This window comes from Salvelinus namaycush, chromosome 8, assembly GCF_016432855.1.
Source record: "Salvelinus namaycush isolate Seneca chromosome 8, SaNama_1.0, whole genome shotgun sequence".
Classification (NCBI taxonomy): Eukaryota; Metazoa; Chordata; class Actinopteri; order Salmoniformes; family Salmonidae; genus Salvelinus; species Salvelinus namaycush.
Genome location: NC_052314.1, coordinates 9,683,561 through 9,707,643, shown reverse-complemented (window position 1 = coordinate 9,707,643; position 24,083 = coordinate 9,683,561). Strand labels below are relative to the sequence as shown.

The 24,083-nt window shown below is 40.3% G+C and overlaps 1 protein-coding gene across 1 annotated transcript; it reads right to left on the bottom strand.

Annotated features, from left to right (window-relative positions):
* Positions 1-808: 808 nt before the first annotated feature.
* LOC120051725 (ladderlectin-like) lies at positions 809-18,883 on the bottom strand. The gene is made up of 6 exons (XM_038998612.1): positions 18,791-18,883; positions 6,198-6,285; positions 5,754-5,863; positions 5,173-5,349; positions 1,023-1,142; positions 809-868 (listed from the first exon to the last, which is right to left on the bottom strand). The coding sequence occupies exons 1-6, from the start codon at positions 18,881-18,883 to the stop codon at positions 809-811; spliced, it is 648 nt and encodes a 215-aa protein (XP_038854540.1).
* Positions 18,884-24,083: the final 5,200 nt, after the last annotated feature.

The window sequence follows — 24,083 nt, the reverse complement described above, 5'->3', positions numbered from 1 at the left end:
AGGTTCCTGGACCATGGTCGGGGGCGAGGGTCGCCACTCAAAGGACGCGAAGGAGAGGGACAAAGACAGTGGTGGAGTGGTGTCCTCGTCCACCGCCGGAGCCGCCACCGCGGACAGATGCCCACCCAGACCCTCCCCTTGAGTTGTAGGGGTGCGCCCGGAGTTCGCACCTTGAGGGGGGGGGGGTTCTGTCACGTTCCTGACCTGTTTTCTGTTGTTTGGTATGTGTTTAATTGGTCAGGGCGTGAGTTTTGGGTGGGTAGTCTATGTTATGTGTTTTCTATGTTGGGTTAATGGGTTGCCTGGTATGGCTCTCAATTAGAGGCAGGTGTTTGGCGTTTCCTCTGATTGAGAGTCATATTAAGGTAGGTTGTTTCACATTGTTTGTTGTGGGTGGTTGTCTTCCGTGTCAGTACATGTTACCACACGGGACTGTTTCGGTTTGTCTGTTCCTGTTCGTGTGTTCTTCGTTTCATGTAAGTTCATAAGTTTAGGTCTGTTTAGTTCGTTTTGTTATTTTGTATTACTAGAGTGTTATTTCGTGTTTCGTCGTTTTGTATAATAAATCATTATGTCATCATACCTCGCTGCACATTGGTCTTCCGATCCCTCTCTCCTCTCCTCGTCCGAGGAAGAGCTAGAAAGCCGTTACAACTCAACATTTATGTACAACAAGTAACTAAAACTTTCATTTTACAGAAACAAATAATCTTCAAAAAGTATTTGATTTTACCATAAAATATGTTCATTTAGGATGCTGACACTACAGAGTAGAATTTTTGGTTTCATTGATAGTTTGAACAATTTCTTATGGAGCATACCGAGGGAAATCTCCTTCCACATAATTCATCATTCCAGGCATGTTTATCTTAAGCGGAAACACAGAATAGAAATTACCTCTCAAATCAATTCAGATATACACACAAAAAGTGTAATAAAAGTGTGTGTCAGATTTATTTGTTATACTTACTATGAATAACGTTTAATTTAATGAATGGATCAGTGAATGATAGTGGGCTTACTGTACCTCCAAAGTTCATCTGAACACATGGCTCTCTGGCACCCTTATAGTTATTGGGCTCGTCTTTCGCCCAGTTCTGATGATCAAATTTAGATCCGTCACTCCAGAACCATAGCCTGTCCTGTGGGGAAGAAGTGAGGTCTCAGTATTGCTGAATGTGCAGACTGGCACTGATACCGTTGCTTAAAAAAAAAATATTCTTCCACATTTTCAAAAATCCCAATGAATTTCAATGGCCATAGACTTCAATGGTCAAAATGATGGTCATAACATGTCTACAACTGTTTAAAGATGGAATCCGCAGTAGAGGGAAACGGCACCACTGACCACCCCACCACCATTGTTATTGTTTTTGTAGCAGAGCTGAGGAGCGTTGTGCAGCATGTTAAAAACATTGCAGTGTTCGTTGTTTGCAGTAACATCTTTGTTGTTGTAATATCGCAAACCAATGTGGCTGTTTCACCATTAATGATTCCAGCTTTAAGATAACGACTTCCAAAGAATAAGAAATGACTCTCCCTATCACATTCCAATTCAGACATTGTTTCTTCAGCAAAGTACACTATGCCACTGTAGGCCTACTGGCCTAATAACTGTATACCTGGAAGAAATGTAAAGGTTTATATTGAGTTTTATCCCGTTGTTCTATTAATAAACAATGGAAAAGTTACCCTTCACTACCACGAACACGCTAAAAATAAATAATAAATATATAGAATTTGTGAAACTTTAAATTACAACATGGTTCGATAAAAAAATCCAACACAATCCCAATTTATATAGTTTCAAATGTCAAATGTGTAGCCTACAGTTCAAGAATATTTCCCTTTCCACTCTTGATAAAATCCTTAAAGGTCCAGTGCAGTAAAAAACTAGATTTCCCTGTGCTGTATATGTACAGTTGAAGTCGGAAGTTTACATACACCTTAGCCAAATACATTTAAACTCAGTTTTTCACAATTCCTCACATTTAATCCTAGTACAAATTCCCTGTCTTAGGTCAGTTAGGATCACCACTTTATTTTAAGAATGTGAAATGTCAGAATAATAGTAGAGAGAATGATTTATTTCAGCTTTTATTTCTTTCATCACCTACCCAGTGGGTCAGAAGTTTACATACACTCAATTAGTATTTGGTAACATTTCCTTTAAATAGTTTAACTTGGGTCAAACTTTTCAGGAAACCTTCCACAAGCTTCCCACAATAAGTTGGGTGAATTTTGGCCCATTCCTCCTGACAGAGCTTTTGTATGACGGCTGCGTGGTCCCATGGTGTTTAAACTTGCATACTATTGTTTCTACAGATGAACGTGGTACCTTCAGGTGTTTGGAAATTGCTCCCAAGGATGAACCAGACTTGTGGAGGTTTACAATTCTTTTTTGTCTGATTTATTTTAATTTTCCCATGATGTCAAGCAAAGAGGCACTGAGTTTGAAGGTAGGCATTGAAATGCATCCACAGGTACACCTCCAATTAACTCAAATGATGTCAATTAGCCTATCAGAAGCTTCTAAAGCCATGGCATAATTTTCTGGAATTTTCCAAGCTGTTTAAAGGCACAGTCAACTTAGTGTATGTAAACGTCTGACCCACTGGAATTGTGATACAGTGAATTATAAGTGAAATAATCTGTCTGTAAACAATTGTTGGAAAAATGATTTGTGTCATGCACAAAGTAGATGTCCTCACCGACTTGCCCAAACTATAGTTTGTTAACAAGAAATTTGTGGAGTGGTTGAAAAACGAGTTTTAATGACTCCAACCTAAGTGTATGTAAACTTCCGACTTCAACTATATATATATATATTTCCGCTCTATGAGGATTGGAATAATTCTGTGAAAAATATGATAATGCCCTTTTAGTGTAAGTGCTGTTTGAAAAGTCCGCTGTTTGAAGTAAGTTCTTTGTTGTAATATCGCAAACGTAAGTGGCCATTTCAATATTATGGATTCCAGCTTTAAGCTAGAAATGCCATACAAACTTCAAAATGGGCAGACTGGTCTGGAATAGCTTACTTTTTGATACCATTTATACTTTTTGAACTATAACCGTTTTAAATTCACATAAAAGCTCCATAGGATTCAGTGGGAACTATTTGGATGATCTACTGCTCTTGAAATGTTAATGCTACAAACATTAAATCAACATTGACATGTACAGGCTGATGTACAGACGGACTCAAATTATATAGATTGCTGGTCAAAAGATTGTTGATACTTCTTGTACTTTTTGAACAATAACCATTTAAAATGTGCATAAAAGCTCCATAGACTTCAAAGGCGCATTCAGATTAGCCAGTGCTCTTGATCCATTTACGATACAAGCACCAACTCAACATGGAAATGTGCAGACTGACTCAACTTACATTGCTTCAAAACAGCTTTTTGCTTCCATTCATATTTTTTAAACTATATAGCTTGTTCTTTCCTCATTCATTTAAATGGTGTAACGCAGACTTCAACAATATAAACTGAAATCACTGCCAGAGAACTTTCAGAATGTTAAAACTTAAACATATTTAGATATTAAAACAATTAATGACTTATGATGCCATAGTACTCACTATAGCCTACTATGCTATCCCACTACAACCCACTGTGTGTCAGTGGCTACTGCAGTGGGTATCTATAAGATCTTCCAATCCTAGATCTGGGGCCGTATCCACAAAGCGTCTCAGAGTAGAGTATTGGTTGTAAGTTATGAGAATAGAGACATTTTACTCCTACTCTTATGGATAAAAATAAAAGCTATACATGAAGCCTCATTAGTCATAAGAGTCACACCTATAGATATTTAGGACACCTCATGAGCAGTCCTAACCAGTTAGGAGTTGTTACCAGCAGGTGTCTTGATAATAGAAAAAGGCAGTGAGTCAGTGCTTCCTCCACCATAGACAGGACTTTGCTTTGGAGTTGTTAACATAATGTTATGATATTTCTATATGATCAACCCACAAATAATCTAGACCTACATGCAACAGTATCTCTTGTGCTTTAGACAATGATTTCACATGAGGCCTTATTCACATGAAATGCCTAAATACTGCTAACCACTAGGCTAATAAATAATCACATATTTTTCTTTTGATTATTTCATTAATCTACATCATGTTATTTCAAGCGGAATATCATGTTTGGTAAAAAAATATGCAATTCTTAAAAAAGTTGGGCAATTGACAGCATCTAGGGGCTATGTCAACTTCAATAGTGTTCAGTAAAAAAAATATATATATTAAAATATATATATATTATACCGTGTGACTCAGTGCAGAATGCCTATCACATTATTCAAAATATCAGAATTGGTAAAAAAAATAAAAAAAATAATGCATGCCAAGATATTAGGCAAGAATTAAGAGTAAAGTAAATTAAGAGCAAAGAGATACTACAGAGGGTAGTACATCACTGGGGCCAAGCTTCCTGCCACCCAGAACCTCTATACCTGGCGGTGTCAGAGGAAGGCCCTAAAAATTGTCAGACTCCAGCCAGTCTAGTCATAGACTGTTCTCTCTGCTACCGGCAAGCGGCTACCGCATGGCAAGTCTAGGTCCAGGAGGCTTCTGAACAGCCTCTACCCCCAAGCCATAAGACTCCTGAATGTCTAATCAAATGGCTACCCAGACTATTTGCATTGCCCCCTCGCCCCCTCTTTTACACTGCTGCTACTCTCTGTTGTTATCATCTATGCAAAGTCACTTTAATAACTCTACCTACATGTCCATATAACCGGTGCCCCCACACATTGACTCTGTACCGGTACCCCCTGTATATAGTCTCTCTATTGTATTTTGCTGCTGCTCTTTAATTACTTGTTACTTTTTCTTATTCTTATCCGTATTTTTAAAAATGTCATTGTCGGTTAGGGGCTCGTAAGTAAGCATTTCACTGTAAGGTCTACACCTTTTGTATTCGGCGCATGTGACGAATAAAATTTGATTTGATCGTGTCAGGCGTAAATTATATGGTCCCTGACTTCACAAGTGGCCCTTGACATATTGATGAGCATACCAAAAATCCTCTAAATCTGTGAGTATACTCTAGCTGAACTGTCCAGGGAGAGTAAACATTTCACTTTTACTGTAGTAATTTTCTATTAAGGTATTTTAACTTTTACTCAAATATGACAATTGGGTACCTTTTCCACATTTGCCTGAACAGCATCATATCCTCCAATCCAGGTCAGAGGGAAATCGCCAGTCTTGATCAACACCACCGCCTGTAGAAATTGGGACTCCTCAGAGCTGTGCACAGACGCCAGGTTTGCTTCAAGGTACTTCACAGTGTTCTGCACAGACGTCAGTTTTCTTCCAAGGAACATACAGTGGCGCTAGAGCAAGCCGTAGACAGGGACAAAGACATGTCATAATGTAGGTATTAGTCAGTTGTCCTGTCTTTGTGAGAATGTGTGTTCTGGACTCTCACAATTAAATATTGGCCATCACAACTAATATTCTTTGAAATAGGCTCTTCGAGGTATTAGTTTATCTCTGTCTTAACCCATGGCCTGTGGGTTCCAATATACAGGAGTTCTGACTCGACACATTAAATAAATATTGCAAAGACCATAGAAAATTCTAATTAGACAATAACTTAAAGGGGAGGTTCAGTACTTTACATGAGGCATGTGCCTGTTTAGATAAGGCCGAATCCCCTTTAATGTATTGTCAAACCAAATAAGCCAGTTGAATTCAATTGAACTTCTTTAATTCACAGTAGAGCTAAGAATTATACCTCTGCTTCAGGCCATGTCCTTGCAGTCTCAACAAACATGAAGCAGCGTGAATTAAACTGGAACCAGTCTGTGGGGCTTTTTTTATCTGCTGCAGATTCCATCATAGCATCTGTAAGGAGAAGACACAGGGCATGTTAGAAATTGCAGCCGACTTTCAAGGTGGGTCGAGACTGACTGATCTACAAATCACCTGGCATCATAAATAACTACTCAATATTATTTGTAGATCAGTCATTCCGCACGCACGCACGCACGCACGCACGCACGCACGCACGCACGCACGCACGCACGCACGCACGCGCGCACACACACACACACACACACACACACACACACACACACACACACACACACACACACACACACCTGCTACAACAATACATAATTAATAAATGAATGACTGATTGAATGAATGCTGTAAAGCGTGAGGTGAACTCTCTTACATGCTTCGTCCAGTGTTAGGGTATCACCCAGTGCAAAGGCAGCACTGACCAGCAGAAGAATGGTCAACATCACCATGTTGATAGTCTCCTGAGAGAGAAAGAGAGAGACACACAGATATACAGACAGACAGTGAAAGAGAAGCCATCAAGACAAATTCACGGAGTACTTCAGAGTGCAGATGAGTGCAGTGTTTCCTAAACCTCTCTTTGAGTACCCCCCATTCCACTTATCTGATGTATTCCAGTACTATTACATTAGAGCAGATTCAGCTAATGAAGGGCTGAGGAATATCAGGTATGATCTCTTCCAGCACATGGAGGAGATTAGCCTAGCACACAGGAATAACAGGTATCATCTTTTCCACCATATAGAGGAGATTAGCCTAGCACACAGGAATATGCATGTCCTCCAAATGGCTCCCTATTCCCTATGTACTGCACTTTGACCAGGGCTCACAACGCATAACATAGAGAATGGGACACATCTGATATTGTGTCTGACATTCACTATCTACTTCAAAAGTTAAGGATAAGTCTTATGTGTCACGCCCTGACCGTAGATTGCTTTGTATGTTTCTATTTTTAGTTTGGTCAGGGTGTGATGTGGGTGGGTATTCTATGTTGTAGGTCTAGGTTTTCTATTTCTATGTGTTTGGCCTGGTATGGTTCTCAATCAGAGGCAGCTGACTATCGTTGTCTCTGATTGAGAGCCATACTTAGGTAGCCTGTTTTCCCACTTTGGTTTGTGGGTGTTTATTTTCTGTTTAGTGTTTGTCGTCACCTTTCAGAACTGTTCGTTTGTCGTGTTGTTGTTTTGTTAGTGTTCATATTTATTAAAGAAACGTATTTATGAATACTTACCACGCTGCACCTTGGTCCTCTTCTCCTTCTCCAGACGACAATCGTTACACTATGGTCTTGCATTCAAACTAGTTTTTTAACCACTCCACAAATTTCTTGTTAACAATCTATAGTTTTGGCAAGTCGGTTAGGACATCTACTTTGTGCATGACACAAATCATTTTTCCAACAATTGTTTACAGACAGATTATTTCACTTAGAATTCACTGTATCACAATTCCAGAGGGTCAGAAGTTTACATACACTAAGTTGACTGTGCCTTCAAACAGCTTGGAAAATTCCAGAAAATTATATCATGGCTTTAGAAGCTTCTGTTGACTAATTGACATATTTTGAGTCAATTGGAGGTGTACCTGTGGATGTATTTCAAGGCCTACATTCAAACTCAGTGCCTCTTTGCTTGACATCATGGGAAAATCAAAAGAAATCAGCCAAGACCTCAGAAAAGATAATGCAGACCTCCACAAGTCTGGTTCATCCTTGGGAGCAATTTCCAAACGTCTGAAGGTACTACCTTCATCTGTACAAACAATAGTATGCAAGTATAAACACCATGGGAACACGTCATACCGCTCAGGAAGGAGACTCGTTCTGTCTCCTAGAGATGAACGTACTTTGGTGTGAAATGTGCAAACCAATCCCAGAACAACAGCAAAGGACCTTGTGAAGATGCTGGAGGAAACAGATACAAAAGTATCCACAATATCCACAGTAAAACGAGTCCTATATCGACATAACCTGAAAGGCCGCTCAGCAAGGAATAAGCCACTGCTCCAAAACCGGCATAAAAAAGCCAGACTACAGTTTGTAACTGCACATGTGGACAAAGATCGTACTTTTTGGAGAAATGTCCTCTGGTCTGATGAAACAAAAATAGAACTGTTTGGCCATAATGACCATCGTTATGTTTGGAGGAAACAGGGGGAAGCTTGCAAGCCGAAGAACACCATCCCAACTGTGAAGCACGGGGGTGGCAGCTTCATGTTGTGGGAGCGCTTTGCTGCAGGAGGGACTGGTGCACTTCACAAAATAGATGGCCCCATGAGGACGGAAAATGATGTGGATATATTGAAGCAACATCTCAAGACATCAGTCAGGAAGTTTAAGCTTGGTCGCAAATGGGTCTTCCAAATGGACAATGACCCCAAGCATACTTCCAAAGTTGTGGCAAAATGGCTTAAGGACAACAAAGTCAAGGTATTGGAGTGGCCATCACAAAGCCCTGACCTCAATCCTATTGAACATTTTTGGGCAGAACTGAAAAAGCGTGTACGAGCAAGGAGTCCTACAAACCTGACTCAGTTACACCAGCTCTGTCAAGAGAAATGGGCCAAAATTCACCCAACTTATTGTGGGAAGCTTGTGGAAACGTTTGACCCAAGTTAAACAATTTAAAGGCAATGCTACCAAATACTAATTGAGTGTATGTAAACTTCGGACCCACTGGGAATCTGATGAAAGAAATACAAGCTGAAATAAATCATTCTCTCTACTATTATTCTGACATTTCACATTCTTAAAATAAAGTGGTGATCCTAATTTACCTAAAACAGCAAATGTTTATTCAGATTAAATGTCAGGAATTGTGAAAAACTGAGTTTAAATGTATTTGGCTAAGGTGTGTGTAAACTTACGACTTCAACTTTAAGTAACTCTCGATCCATGATAAGACAGAGGATGTAAATCCATAACAGACGCTTCAAAACCTTATTCCTTATCATTCATTTTTTGACTGTCATTTTTGCCATTGATGACTGTGTTATTCAATGCGTTTCTATGGGCTATGGTAGTGAAGGCCAAATTCAATATCAACGGCTTGGACTTTTAGAGTTCAACTGAAGAAGTGGCAAATAGGAGTCGCAATGTGTTCTGCTGCCAACCTCAGTAATTTACCATTCAGGTTGTTGGTACCAGGTGGTTTGTCCTTATTCATAGACAGCAATAATGTGTTCACCTCTTCACACTAACTCAACAGAATTCAAAACTACAGTGCTTGTCTTTCATTATTTAGTCAGTTACGCTTTGATGTTAAATACTGTATTGTTGGGAAAGAGCTTGAAAGTAATTATTTTACCATACTGTTTTACCCCTGTTGTATCCTGTGCACGTGACAAATAAACTGAGTCATTCCTCTCCTCCCCTAATCTCCTTCAGGAGAAACGCCAAACCAAAATCATTCCTCTCCTCCTCTAGCCTCCTTCAGGAGGAGCGCAAAACCAAATCATTCCTCTCCTCCCCTAGCCTCCTTCAGGAGAAACGTCAAACCAAATCATTCCTCTCCTCCCCTAGCCTCCTTCAGGAGGAGCGCAAAACCAAATCATTCCTCTCCTCCCCTAGCCTCCTTCAGGAGAAACGTCAAACCAAATCATTCCTCTCCTCCCCTAGCCTCCTTCAGGAGAAACGTCAAACCAAATCATTCCTCTCCTCCCCTAGCCTCCTTCAGGAGGAGCGCAAAACCAAATCATTCCTCTCCTCCCCTAGCCTCCTTCAGGAGGAGCGCAAAACCAAATCATTCCTCTCCTCCCCTAGCCTCCTTCAGGAGAAACGTCAAACCAAATCATTCCTCTCCTCCCCTAGCCTCCTTCAGGAGGAGCGCAAAACCAAATCATTCCTCTCCTCCCCTAGCCTCCTTCAGGAGAAACGTCAAACCAAATCATTCCTCTCCTCCTCTAGCCTCCTTCAGGAGAAACGTCAAACCAAATCATTCCTCTCCTCCCCTAGCCTCCTTCAGGAGAAACGTCAAACCAAATCATTCCTCTCCTCCCCTAGCCTCCTTCAGGAGAAACGTCAAACCAAATCATTCCTCTCCTCCCCTAGCCTCCTTCAGGAGAAACGACAAACCAAATCATTCCTCTCCTCCCCTAGCCTCCTTCAGGAGGAGCGCAAAACCAAATCATTCCTCTCCTCCCCTAGCCTCCTTCAGGAGGAGCGCAAAACCAAATCATTCCTCTCCTCCCCTAGCCTCCTTCAGGAGAAACGACAAACCAAATCATTCCTCTCCTCCTCTAGCCTCCTTCAGGAGAAACGACAAACCAAATCATTCCTCTCCTCCCCTAACCTCCTCTCTTGATTCTGAATTTGGACATACTGTACATCACAGTGTATATGCTGAACAAAAATATAAACACAACATGAAAAAATGTCAACGATTTTACTGAGTAAAAATGTACACACTATATATTCAAAAGTATGTGGACACCCCTTCAAATTAGTGGATTTAGCTATTTCGTCTACACCCGTTGCTCACAGGTGTATACAATCGAGCACACAGCCATGCAATCTCCCCAGACAAACATTGGCAGTAGAATGACCTTACTGAAGAGCTCAGTGACTTTCAATGTGCTACCATCATAGAATGGCACATTCCAAGAAGTCAGCTCGTCAAATTTCTTCCATGTTAGAGCTGCCCTGGTCAACTGTAAGTGCTGTTATTGTGAAGTGGAAACGTCTAGGAGTAACAACGGCTCGGCTGCGAAGTGATAAGCCACACAAGGTCAAAGAACGGGACCGGCGAGTGCTGAAGTGCGTGGAGAATAAAAATCGTCTGTTCTCGGTTGCAGCACTCACTACCGAGTTCCAAACTGCCCCTGGAAGCAACATCAGCACAAAAACTGTTAGTTGGGAGCTTCATGAAATGGGTTCCCATGGCCGAGCAGCCGCACACAAGCCTAAAATCACCATGCGCAATGTCAAGCGTTGGCTGGAATGATGCAAAGCTCGCCGCCATGGACTCTGGAACATCCAGCGGATGCCGGAGAACGCTACCTCCTCCAATGCATAGTGTCAACTGTAAAGTTTAGTGGAGGAGGAATAATGGTCTGTGGCTGTTTTTTTATGGCTAGGCCCCTTAGTTCCAGTGAAGGGAAATCTTAACAATTCAGTCAATTGAAATAAATTCACTAGGCCCTAATCGATGGATTTCACATGTGTTACGGATACAAGTGTTCTGTGTGTATCCTGTGTGTATTTCTTTTCTCTCCTTCTCCCCTACTCACAGGTGACAATAATCATTCCCCAATCAGTCATCAATCAGTCGCTAATCGGAAGACACCTGCTCCTTTTCCCTTACCCAATCACAGTCCCTTTCCCTTGGTTTAAAACCCCTGTCAGTTGTTGTCTCCCCAGCTCAATCTCTTTGTAACATGCCTTCTGTCTGTAGATCGCTTGTGTGGTTTGCAGCTACATGTCACTTTGTCCCCACCTGTGAGTATTGTTTTGGTTATGGTGTTTGAGTGTTTGTTTGATGGTGGGAAAAGGGGGTAATCAGACAAGTCGCCCTTGGGCTACACTACCCGTAGTTAAACATTGTTAAAAACACTAGTTAGAACTGGGCGGACCACCCCCTGTATTTTTGGTTAGTTAGCTGTTTGTGAAGTAGGCTAGTCTAGCTTAGGGGTGTTTTTGAATTATTATTCTTTCATTCCTTGGGTCCCGCTCAGCCCCTTTTTCCTGCTCCCCCCCATTTACCGTGTGTTTATAAATAAACATTTAGTGTTTGACGGTAATTAAGTTGTCTGTGTTATTTGTTCTCACTGTTACGTTTTCACTATAATTTGCATGAGTTGTGTTACGGGTCCCATTACCATCCCCCCTAGACTGTCGGGCCAAAGGGATTCGTAACATAAGTGGGGGCTCATCCGGGCAAGGGCAAGGGCGCAGCCATGGGTCATCATTGGCAAGGGCGCAGCCATGGGTCATCATTGGCAAGGGCGCAGCCATGGGTGGGCCTGGCAGGGCATAGGCCCACCCACTGAGGTTGTAGGCCCAGCCAATCAGAACAGGTTTTTCCCCACAAAAGGGATTTATTACAGACCAAAATACTCCTCAGTTTCATCAGCTGCCCGGGTGTCTGATTTCAGACGATTCCGCAGGTGAAGAAGCTGGATGTCGAAGTCCTGGACTGGTGTAGTTGCGCGTGTTGTGAGGACGATTGGACCTACAGCCAAATTCTCTAAAAAGATGTTGGAAATGAACATTAGATGATCTGCCACAGCTCTGGTATACGTTCCTGCAGTCAACATGCCAATAGCACGCTCCCTTTAAAACGTGAGACATCTGTGACATTGTGATGTGCAGGGGCGCAACTTTGTCCCCCCCACATTCTGAAATAGTATTTTTGGTGCGTCTTGAACGTATCTCACCCCAGATATCTCCCTGGACTCATATGGTAGCAGGGTGATTTCTGAGGTCCGGATTGGAAGCATGTAGAAACTGTCCCATCACGGAGCATATCCTAGCTCTGTATGTGAAATTAAGGACATACGTATCTGGAGCATACAATTTCAGATATACGGAAATATACAGATAAAGACTTCCCCTGGTATTTGACCATTCTTGCCCAGTGTCACACCTCAGAACAACAGGTCTCCTGGCACCTAGTGTGGCAGCCCTCGCACCTCTACAAAAACCTGTATATGAATTTGTGTCCTTCGGGGGGGTTGGGTTTGGGATGAGCTAGACTCACATCCCTGAACATGTGAACATGTGTGTCAAATGTTATCACTCTACGTCAAACAGATCAAGAGATATAAATGTGCCCGTTATAGCGCAACGTTGTGGCCATCTGAATATGCTTGCATTTGTTGAGTCTTGACATTGTTAGGAACATACAGAATGTATAAGTTACAATTAAAATATGAATATATGATTTATATGCATGTATATGCCAGACCATGCCCATGTGAAAGTTTATTGGTCAGAAGAGGCCATGTATTTGAGCTACTAGTCTGGAAAATATTGTGTTGAGAGTCCTTTGTCCATAGAGGCCACTAATAAAGTTTCGTGCACACCGGTCTTTCGGTGCCAGAAGAGTAGCGTTTAAACTGTCTTTCACAATTTTTTAAATTGTGAAAATTCCTTAATGGTGGACCTTATGCGTCCTTGAGGCAAATTTATTCCTTGTGAGGAGAGGGACCTATGTACCGAATTTCAGGTCTCCCTTGGCCCTTTACCTTTTTGAAAAAGCATGGAAGTCTCACAGGAATTTGCATTAGAATTTTCCATTTCGCAAGAAGAATAATAACGGCAACAAATGTATTAGGGTTTCTCGCAGCTTCACTGCTTGAACTTCTACATATGTTTTCCCCACATTGTATTTACAGTAGAAAGAGGTCTTTAGAAAAATTGTGTAAAATCTTCCAAAATCTATCCATTTCTATAACTTATATGAATGCAAATTTTTTGGGGGGGATAAAAACCAAACTTTTTCATGTTTTGCTGACTGTTTGAGTGTAGTTGCATAACTGGCCTCTCTGCTTAGACTGCTTTCAAGGTAAGGAAACATGGCTTCTTTCAGCATTTTTCTGTGCCAGGGACCAGTAAGGTATGGCCTTCTTCCTCTGTGGAGTGCTTGGTTAAAAGATAATTGCCCATTGATTTTCTATTACAAACACATTTTTTTTAATCTACTACCCTAACACATAGCGTTGTTTTAAGACAGTAATAACATGGACAATCAAGCTATTTGATTGTTCATGTTAAGACACCGGGGGTCACAGAAACAAATGTGTAAAAAAAAATGTATTAAACATTTGAATTTGCCCTTACTGCCATTACCTTAATAAATGCACAAAATAACACACAATTACAGTATATGTCAAATCAGGTCACCCAATTGAAATCAAATCAAACTTTATCATGCACCGAATACAACAATGTCACATGCACCGAATACAACAAGTGTAGACCTTTCCGTGAAAGATGTATGGTTTGCATCAGAAAGATTTTGTTATAATCTGGTAATAAGTCCGTGTGTGGTGTGTGTAACTGATTGCTTAAACCATTCAAAATTTAGAGCCAAAGTTGTAGGAAGAAAACGGAAACCACACTTTTGGACACAACCTTATTTAGCGGCTATTGGAGGTTAAATTGTTTTTCTCTCTTCCAAGTGTAGTATGGTAAGAGCAATGATATGCATTTGAACATTTGCCCATGGGATAGTACAGAGTGAATTAAAAGTAAAAAGTAGTGACTTAAAAAAACGTGGCTATATGAACTAAGCATTCAGTGGACTGAAAATGATTGTGAGGGACAAAATAGCCCTCTGGAATGTTCTGGGGGACGTGTCCTCCTCACTTACAGTGCTTTCAGAAATTATTCACAGCCCTTGACTTTTTCCACATTTTGTAGAGATTAACATGGATTTAACTGTCAGATTTCTTTATGTAATGTCAAAGTGGAAGAAATTATGCATTTCTTTTAAGGTGAATGAAAAATAAAAAAGTTACATGTCTTGATTAGATAAGTATTCAACTCCCTGAGTCAATACATGTTAGAATCACCGTTGTCAATGATTACAGCTGTGAGTCTTTATGGATATGTCTCTTAGAGCTTTGCACACCTGGATTGTAGAACATTTACCATTATTCCTTTTAAAATTATTTAAGCTCTGTCAAGTTGGTTGTTGATGATTGCTAGACAGCCATTTTCAAGTCTTGACAAAGATTTTTAAGCTGATTTAAGTCAAAACTGTAACTAGGCCACTCGGGGACATTCAATGTCGTCTTGGTAAGCAACTCCAGTCTATTTGGCCTTGAGTTTTAGGTTATTGTCCTGCTGTCTGTTGGAAAGCAGTCAGAAGCAGGTTTTCCTCTAGGATTTTGCCTTTGCTTTATTTTTATTCCCCCCCAAAAACTCCCTTATCCTTGCAAATGACGAGAATATTCAGAACATAATGCAGCCACCACCATGGTTGAAAATATGAAGAGTGATAATCATTGATGTGTTGTGTTAGATCTGACCCAAACATAATTCTTTGTATTCAGGACAAAAACTTTATTTCTTTGCCATTTTTTTCCCCCAGTATTACTTTAATGCCTTATTGCAAACAGAATGCATGTTTTGGAATATTTGTATTCTGTACAGATTTCCTTCTTTTCATTTTTTCAATTAGGTTAGTATTGTGTAGTAACTACAATGTTGTTGCTCCATCTTCAGATTTCTTCCATCACAGCAATTTAACTCTGTAAATGTTTTAAAATCATGGGGCAATCCTAGAGAGGTTTCGGAAGAACTTAGTATTGTGTTTTGAGCAGACTATTGGCGATTTATCTATTTGACAATCGTTCCGTACAATTGAAATAAAGTATTTCCTTGTTTACAACAGCAAATATACTGTGGTAATTTACCCAACACGTTGTATGAATGGTAAACTAATGTTGGTGTATGCTTCTCTTATTATTTTATTTGTTTCCAATCTATGTAATCCATTAAACTTTAAAAAAAATAAAAACTGTTTGGTTTGGTTTGGTAATTTCTTATCAAGATTGGGTGTAAAATATTCCTGGACGGTGCATATTTGAAATGTGTAGCTAAATCAAGTCAATCGTGATTGAGTTTTATGATCTATATTGTTTTTATCAAATGAAAATGTAGGCTAATGAAGTTACATGTATTTCAAATGGCATACGTTATATTATATTGCCATGTAAGGTGAACTGTTTGAATAAAATATAGGCACTATAGGACTTCTATATTCGTATATATTGTTATTCTACTTTTTTTTTTAACATTCATCAGCCTTACAGCTTCTGATGCTCCTGATAGGTCAATATTTCATTGTGGGCAGGAGTAGAGGATCTAGAAGCAGCTGTCTGGTGTTATAATCACTTGACATGGTAGCAAGGAGAGATCAACTGCTCTGCTAGTTTATTCTTGTGGGTTTTTGGTTGCGAACAAGCTTGCTTTAACATGCAGGTGCATGTAATCCCCGTTAGTAGTGTCGTGTCTTTGCTATGCCGGATTAAGTGATATGACATGCTATTCTATAAAATAATTTCTCTGTAATTAATATTACCTGATTGAACTAATCATGTAAATGTAATTAAATAGAAAGTCGGGCCACCACAAAATAATGTTTATAGAGCTGTTATCTTCCGAATAAACTTTTAAAGACCTGATAATCTTTTACATCAAAAGCGGTCCATTTTTAATCGTCACCTTATTCAGTCTCATCTGAAGTCGTAGATTTCTTGGTTATCTTCACGAACCCTGGCTAACAAGTTGAATCAGCAATACAAAATTTGGTTTAATTATTTATTTACTAAATACCTAAAAAATCACACAGAATTACACATACACAGGATTGGTCATACATTGATTACTAATTATGTCATAAAAGAAAACGTCCCTAGCAGACGGAACAGATATGACGGCTGGTTACACAAAGAAATGGGGTTTGGGTTTTGAATGAAAGCGCTGGAAGACTGAGGAACAAAGGAATTTGGTCTCTGATCGGACCTTGTAAAGCTATGCTATCGTAAATACAGAATCTTATGCATTCTAAATAACCGCCCATTTGGAAAAGGAAAATGCAAGGAATATTTACTCTGAGCTGTGCTTCAAAAGGTTGGTCGTAGATGGAAGGCCGTGTTGCCCAACGGAGATCTTCCTGTCCTCTGAAGAATGTCTGGTGGACGGATGCGTTGAAGTACCGTCGTGTGTTTGGTAGAAGAGATACTTTGTCCGTCCCTTCCTAGCCCACGTTTACAGCTGCTGCTGCTCACTCACCGGCTAGCAGGTATCACTTCTTTAGTGAATAAGAGTTCAAAGTTCATACCAAGTTGCCATACTTTACGCTCACGCTGAAGTTGGCTTAGTTCTGTAGTTTGATATATATATATTTTTTAATAACATTTTTACATTTCACCTTTATTTAACCAGGTAGGCAAGTTGAGAACAAGTTCTCATTTACAACTGCGACCTGGCCAAGATAAAGCAAAGCAGTTCGACACATATAACAACACAGAGTTACACATGGAGTAAAACAAACATACAGTCAATAATACATTACAAAAATAAGTCTATATACAATGTGAGCAAATGAGGTGAGATAAGGGAGGTAAAGGCAATAAATAGGCCATATTAGCCCTTTCAACGTATGGACCGTCGTCCTCACGTCCTCAGGAACACAAATGTTACATTTTCGTAAAGGGCTTATATAGTGGTGGAGAGAAGGGCGCGTTTCATAGTTTACAACCAATGTCTGTTCACATGGGCGGGGCCACTGAGTTGAGCCTTGTTCACTTATGAAAACCAATTCTCTCATTTAGAAGCTAAAATTACATTTAATCTTTTCACAAATAGTTTCATATTTTAACATTTAAATTGCACAACAATTCCATGTGAATCTGATAACTAGAATGTGTAGACTATCCAAGATACAGTTGATGTTATCCTATCATCAGTAATAATGTCTCAGATGACAACTGATCTGATATCATATTCTTTAAGTACCAATGCATATTTTCAACTGGTTGGATTACCGAAATATGGTTCTGGTCCCCACCCTTTTGATGTTTTCAGACTCTCTATGTTAACAAAAGGCTTCCCAAGAGACACTCTGTAGAGTAGAGAGAGAGAGGAACAGGAGAAAGGTATTTATTGGGGTCATAAACCTCACCAACATGCCAACGTCATGACAGTAGTGTTTTAAGAAATCCAGCGGTAATGTGTAACACAGCTCTACATTCCGCCTGTTGGTTGCAATGCACTCACACTGTATAGCCTTAAAACATGGTTAAATAATGTTGATATTATGGATGGTCAGTCCATGCATCCATAGCTCTGTCTATGAGTTTCAGAGTGGTTACAAGTTTTCAGGCCCTTCCCTCAGCTTTTTTCCTAAACAGAGGCAGGGTGACCGCTTTGCTATTGTTTCAAATCAAATCAAATTTTATTTGTCACATGCGGAGCATACAACGGATGCAGACTTTACTGTGAGATGCTTGCTTACAAGCCCTTCCCAGAGAGGCAGAGTTATATTTTTTTATGAAAAACCAAAGTAACGAGGAAAAAAATAGACAAGAATGGAGCTCTATACAGAGAGTACCAGAACAATGGGCACTGGTACCAGGTACATAAAGGTAGGGTAAAGTTACTAGGCATTGATACAGGTTTTGGTTTTTCTGTTGATATTTTGAGGGTGTTACGCCTGCGCTGGCTTGTCCATCTCCTTAGTCGGAAGGTGTTTCACCTGAGTTATTTAGAGTTTGTCTTGTGGGAACGTAACAGCATCAGCATCAGTATAACAATAATAATTAAATAAAGAACACAGTAGTAGCAGCATATGATCAATGTAAAAGTGTGTGTGTTTTTGTGATTTGTCGGTGTATGTTTTGTGATTTGTCGGTGTGTGTGTGTGTGTGTCTGTGAGTGTCAATGTAGTGTGAGTGTGTGTATATATAGTATTGTGAGTGTGCATATAGTCAGTGCAAGATAGGTTCAGTGCAGATAGTCCGGGTAACCATTTAATTAACCATTTACCTATCTTATGGTTTGTACTAGTAGCTGTCTTGGAGCCTGTTGAAACGTGAGCCGATGATCCGGTACGGATTTTCGGAGGTTAGCAGAGTGAACAGCCTGGCATGGGTGGCCGGAATCTTTGGCAATTTTTCAGGCTGTAGAATTGCATACCTTTTTCAGGATCTGAGGGCCCATGCCAAATCTGTTCAGCCTCCTGAGGGGGAAGAAGCACTTACGTGCCCTTTTCACAACTGTGCAGGTGTGTGTATACCATGTTAGGTCCTTAGTGATGTGGATGCCATGGCACTTGAAGCTCTCGACCCATTCAACTACAGCCCATGGATGAGGGCGAGCTCTCCCTTTCTCCTGTAGTCCACGATCAGCTCCTTGGTGTTACTGAAGTTGAGGGAGAGGTTGTTGTCCTGCAAGCACACTGCCAAGTCTCTGACCTCCCTATAGGCTGTCTCATCGCCATCGGTGATCAGGCTTACCCCCGTTGTGTCGTCATTAAACTTGATGGTGTTGGAGTCTTGCGTGGCCACGCTGTCGTGGGTGAACAGTGAGTATAGGAGGGGGCTGAGCATGGACAGTGGCGGTCAGTTTAAAACATGTTGGGATTACACACTGGGACAGGGGGATATTGAAAATGTCCGTGAAGACACTTGCCAGCTGGTATGTGCATGCCTTGAGAACAAGTACTGGTATTCAGTCTGGCCCGGCGTCCTTGCGATTGTTAGCCTGTTTTAAAGTTTTTCTCATAGAGAGTGAGACACAGTCATTCGGGAACAAAAGGGGCTTTCACACAAGACTCAGTTTTCTATTCCTCGAACTGAGCATAAAAGCATTTACCTAATTTGGAAGTTCTGCATCCCTGGGCATCTCACTGCTAGTTTTTCATTTGTAATCCATTATCATCTGCAAGCCCTGTCACATACGACGAGCGTCAGAGCCAGTGTAATAGGATTCCACCTTCCTCTTTTATTGTCCTTTTGCATGTTTGATGCCTCCTCGGAGATCATAGCGGATTTTCTTGTACGTGTCCATGTCCGTGTCCTGTTCCTTGTAAGCGGTAGCTTTAGCCCAGTGCAGATATTGCCTGCAATCCATGGTTTTTGGTTAGGATACGTTCGTATAGTCACTGTGGGAACGACGTCATCTATGCAGTTATTGATGAAGCCCGTGACTGATGTGGTAAACTCCTCAATGCTATCTAAAAAATCCCAGAACATATCCCTGTCTGTACAGGCAAAACAGTCTTGTAGCCTCACGTCTGCTTCATCGGACCACTTTCATATTGAGCACATCACTGGTACTTCTTGTTTGAGCTTTCATTTCTAAACGGAAAGCAGGCCTCCACCCAGTAGCCTGCCCTGAACTTAGTCACTGTCACTAGCTGGCTACCATCTGGTTACTCAACCCTGCACCTTAGAGGCTGCTGCCCTATGTACATTGACATGGAACACTGGTCACGTTAATAATGTTTACATACTGTTTTACTCATTTCATATGAACAGTATATACTGTATTCTCCTGTATTCTTGTCAATGCCACGTCCGAAAATGTACATATTTCTTAATTCCATTCTTTTACTTTTAGATTTGTGTGTATTGTTGTGAATTGTTAGATATTACTGCACTGTTGGAGTTAGGAACACAAGCATATATGTGTGACCAATAACATTTGATTTGATTTGAGAGTTGTGGTCAGATTTGCTGAAGGGAGGCAGAGGGAAGGCCTTATACTGTATGTGTTTCTGTGGGTTGAATATAAGTGTTCAATAAAATATTGTAGCTTTAAGCCAACAACATATCTTGTATACACTAAGTACAGTTTTACACAGGAAACCTTCAAGACATAGGTTGTATCCCAATGGCAGTATATTCCCTATGACCTATATAGTTCACTACTTTGACCAGAGCCCTATTGCTAGATAATTATGAGGTTTATGATGTTTTTTCACTTATTTTGCACTCCTGCCATCAAAGACTTTCACAACGTCTAAACGCTACACTAGAAGAGGTCAGAGGTCAGGCCACTATAGTATCCCGATTGTAGAAGATGGATATGATAGAAGACTGGTCAGGTTATCAAGGGGTAGACTTTAGACCCTATGGTTGTGTCCCACATGGCACCCTATTCCAACCACTTCTTTTGAACAGGGCTCATAGGGCTCTGGTGAGAGGTTCCATTTGGGACATAGAATTCCATCTATTCCATCGTCCTGTTCTTCCTGCAATTCAGAAACTCACCTAGACGACTGGGTGTGGTGAGAGAGGCCTCACACGCACAAAGAAAGGCATGCTAGCAATTCCCTCTCTCCTCCTCTCACCCCCTCTTCTCCTCAAAAAGGAATGCTGCTGGTCCAACTGCATATCTACCCCCTAACACTTCAGCCTTAAGACACTGACCCATCACCTGTCCTCCTCCCTTCCCCTCTCATCTCCTCTCCTCATCTCCCCCTTCTCTCTACTCCCCTGGTCCTGCAGCATATCTCCCTTCAGCACCTCAGCCTTAAGACATTGACCCTTCACCCCATCTGTACAATTACAGAATTCATAGAATTAGAATGACAGCCATTCCTGTTCTATTGCAGCCGTGCTGGCTGGACCGGACCGATAGCCTTACAGAAGTTGTTGTTACCGGGTGTAATGTTAGGAATGTCTCATTCATTGATTTTTATCAGAAGCCTGGATAATAAAAAATAATATATTTTTTTAAATAGCCACTACAAACAAATAATAAAGTTAAGTCACAATTTTCATAGAGCAAATGCAAAGTGCAAAATGTACCATAACCCTAATTTCATTTGAACCTTTTCTTCAACAATAAGTATTATAAAGAGGTGAATATGTATGTATTGCTCAGTTTACTACATTTTTGTTAAAACTAAAGTTTAATACACTTTTTAAAGAAGATTTCAAATTAAATCCCACTGCGAGATTATAATGAGGTTTATGTTATTTTTTGCTCTTTGCACAAAGCTTTTCACTACGATTATGTAAACAGCTAAACTCAATTCACTTGTGCAAAAAAGGGAGGCTTGCGCTGCTGGCATATGCACCGATCAAATACAGTGCTGTGAAAAAGTATTTGCCCCCTTCCTGATTTCTTATTTTTTTGCACATTTGTCACACTTAAATGTTTCAGATCATCAAACACATTTTTATATTACACAAAGGTAACCCAAGTAAACACAAAATGCCGTTTTTAAGTGATCATTTTATTTATTAAGGGAAAAAAGCTATCTGAACCTTCATGGCCCTATGTGACAAAGTAATTGCCCCCCCTTGTTAAATCATGAATTTACTGTGATTAATCACATTTTTTGGAAAGCTGAGTTCAATTTCACTAGCCACACCCAGGCCTGATTACTGCCAGACCTGTTGAATCAAGAAATCACTTCAATAGAACCTGTCTGACAAACTGAAGTAGGCCAAAAGATCTCAAAAAGCAAGACATCATGCCACGATCCAGAGAAATTCAGGAACAGATGAGAAACAAAGTAATTGACTTCAATCAGTCTGGAAAGGGTTACAAAGCCATTTATAAAGCTTTGGGACTCCAGCGATCCATGGTGAGAGCCATTATCCACAAATGGAGAAAATCTGGAACAGTGGTGAACCTTCCCAGGAGTGGCCGGCCTACCAAAATTACCCCAAGAGCGCAGCGACGACTCATCCAAGAGGTCACAAAAGAACCCACAACAACATCTAAAGAACTGCAGGCCTCACTTGCCTCAGTTAAGGTCAGTGTTCATGACTCAACCATAAGAAAGAGACTGGGCAAAACTGGCATCCATGGCAGAGTTCCAAGGCGAAAACCACTGCTGACCAAAAATAACATAAACGCTCGTCTCACTTTTGGCAAAAAACATCTTGATGATCCCCAAGACTTTTGGGAAAATATTATGTGGACTGACGAGACAAAAGTTGAACTTTTTGGAAGGTGAGTGTCCCGTTACATCTGGCGTAAAAGTAACACAGCATTTCAGAAAAAGAACATCATACCAACAGTCAAATATGTTGGTGGTAGTGTGATGGGCTGCTTTGTTGCTTCAGGACCTGGACGACTTGCTGTGATTGGTTGAACCATGAAATCTGCGCTCTACCAAAAAATCCTGAAGGAGAATGTCCGGCCATCAGGACAATGATCCAAAACACACCAGCAAGTCCACCACTGAATGGCTTAAAAAAAACAAAATAAAGGTTTTGGAGTGGCCTAGTCAAAGTCCGGACTCGAATCCAATTGAGATGCTGTGGCGTGACCTAAAAAAGGCGGTTCATGCTCAGAAAACCCTCCAATGTGGCTGAATTAAAACAATTCAGATAGCTTTTTTCCCTTAATAAATAAAATCATCACTTAAAAACTGCATTTTGTGTTTACTTGGGTTATCTTTGTGTAATATTTAAATTTGTTTGATCTGAAACATTTAAGTGTGACAAATGTGCAAAAAAATAACAAATCAGGAAGGGGCAAATACTTTTTCACAACACTGTATACTGCTTGGACTCCGATTAAGGTATTTACATGTACTATCAATTTGAAATATTCAACAAAAATCCAGGTGTTTTAATCAACTTGTACTCACTTAGAGAAATGTAGATTATTCTATTTAATAAAAAAATAAGGTAACAAACAGAAACAGAAGCCACTGTACTATATACTATGTGCAATGACATGGATAGCATCACAAATCCCTATGGGCCCTGGTCAAAAGTAGCGCTATATATATACTTATATATATGTATACGGTACCAGTCAAACGTTTGGACACACCTACTCATTCCAGGGTATTACTTTATTTTTACTATTTTCTACATTGTAGAATAACATTGAAGAGATCGAAACTATGAAATAACATATGGAATTATGTAGTAACCAAAAAAGTGTTAAACAAATCTAAATATATTTTATATTTGAGATTCTTCAAAGTAGCCATGCTTTGCCTTGATGACAGCTTTCCACATTCTTGGCATTCTCTCAACCAGCTTGATGAGGTAGTCACCTGGAATACATTTCAATTAACATGTGTTCCTTGTTATTTCATGGAATTTATTTCCTTCTTAATACATTTGAGAAAAACAGTTGTGTTGTGACATGGTAGGGTTGGTACAGTATATAGCTCTATTTGGTAAAAGACCAAGTCCATATTATGGCAAGAACAGCTCAAATAAGCAAAGAGAAACGACAGTCCATCATTACTTTAAGACATGAAGGTCAGTCAATGCAGTCGCAAAAACCATCAAGCTCTATGATGAAAATGGCTCTCATGAGGATCGCTACAGGAAAGGAAGACCCAGAGTTACCTCTCCTGCAGAGGATAAGTTCATTAGAGTTACCAGCCTCAGAAATCGGCAATTAACTGCACCTCAGATTGCAGCCCAAATAAATGCTTCACAGAGTTCATGTAACAGACATATCTCAACATCAACTGTTCAGAGGAGACTGCGTGAATCAGGCCTTCATGGTCGAATTGCTGCAAAGAAACCACTACTAAAGGACACCAATAAGAAGAAGAGACTTGCTTGGACAAAGAAACACGAGCAATGGACATTCGACCGTTGGAAATCTGTCCTTTGGTCTGATGAGTTCAAATTTGAGATTTTTGGTTCCAATCACCGTGTTTTTATGAGACGAAGGGTAAGTGAATGGATGATCTTCGAATGTGTGATTCCCACTGTGAAGCATGGAGGAGGAAGTGTGATCGTGTGGGGGTGCTTTGCTTGTGACACTGTCAGTGATTTATTTAGAATTCAAGGCACACTTAAACAGCATGGCTACCAC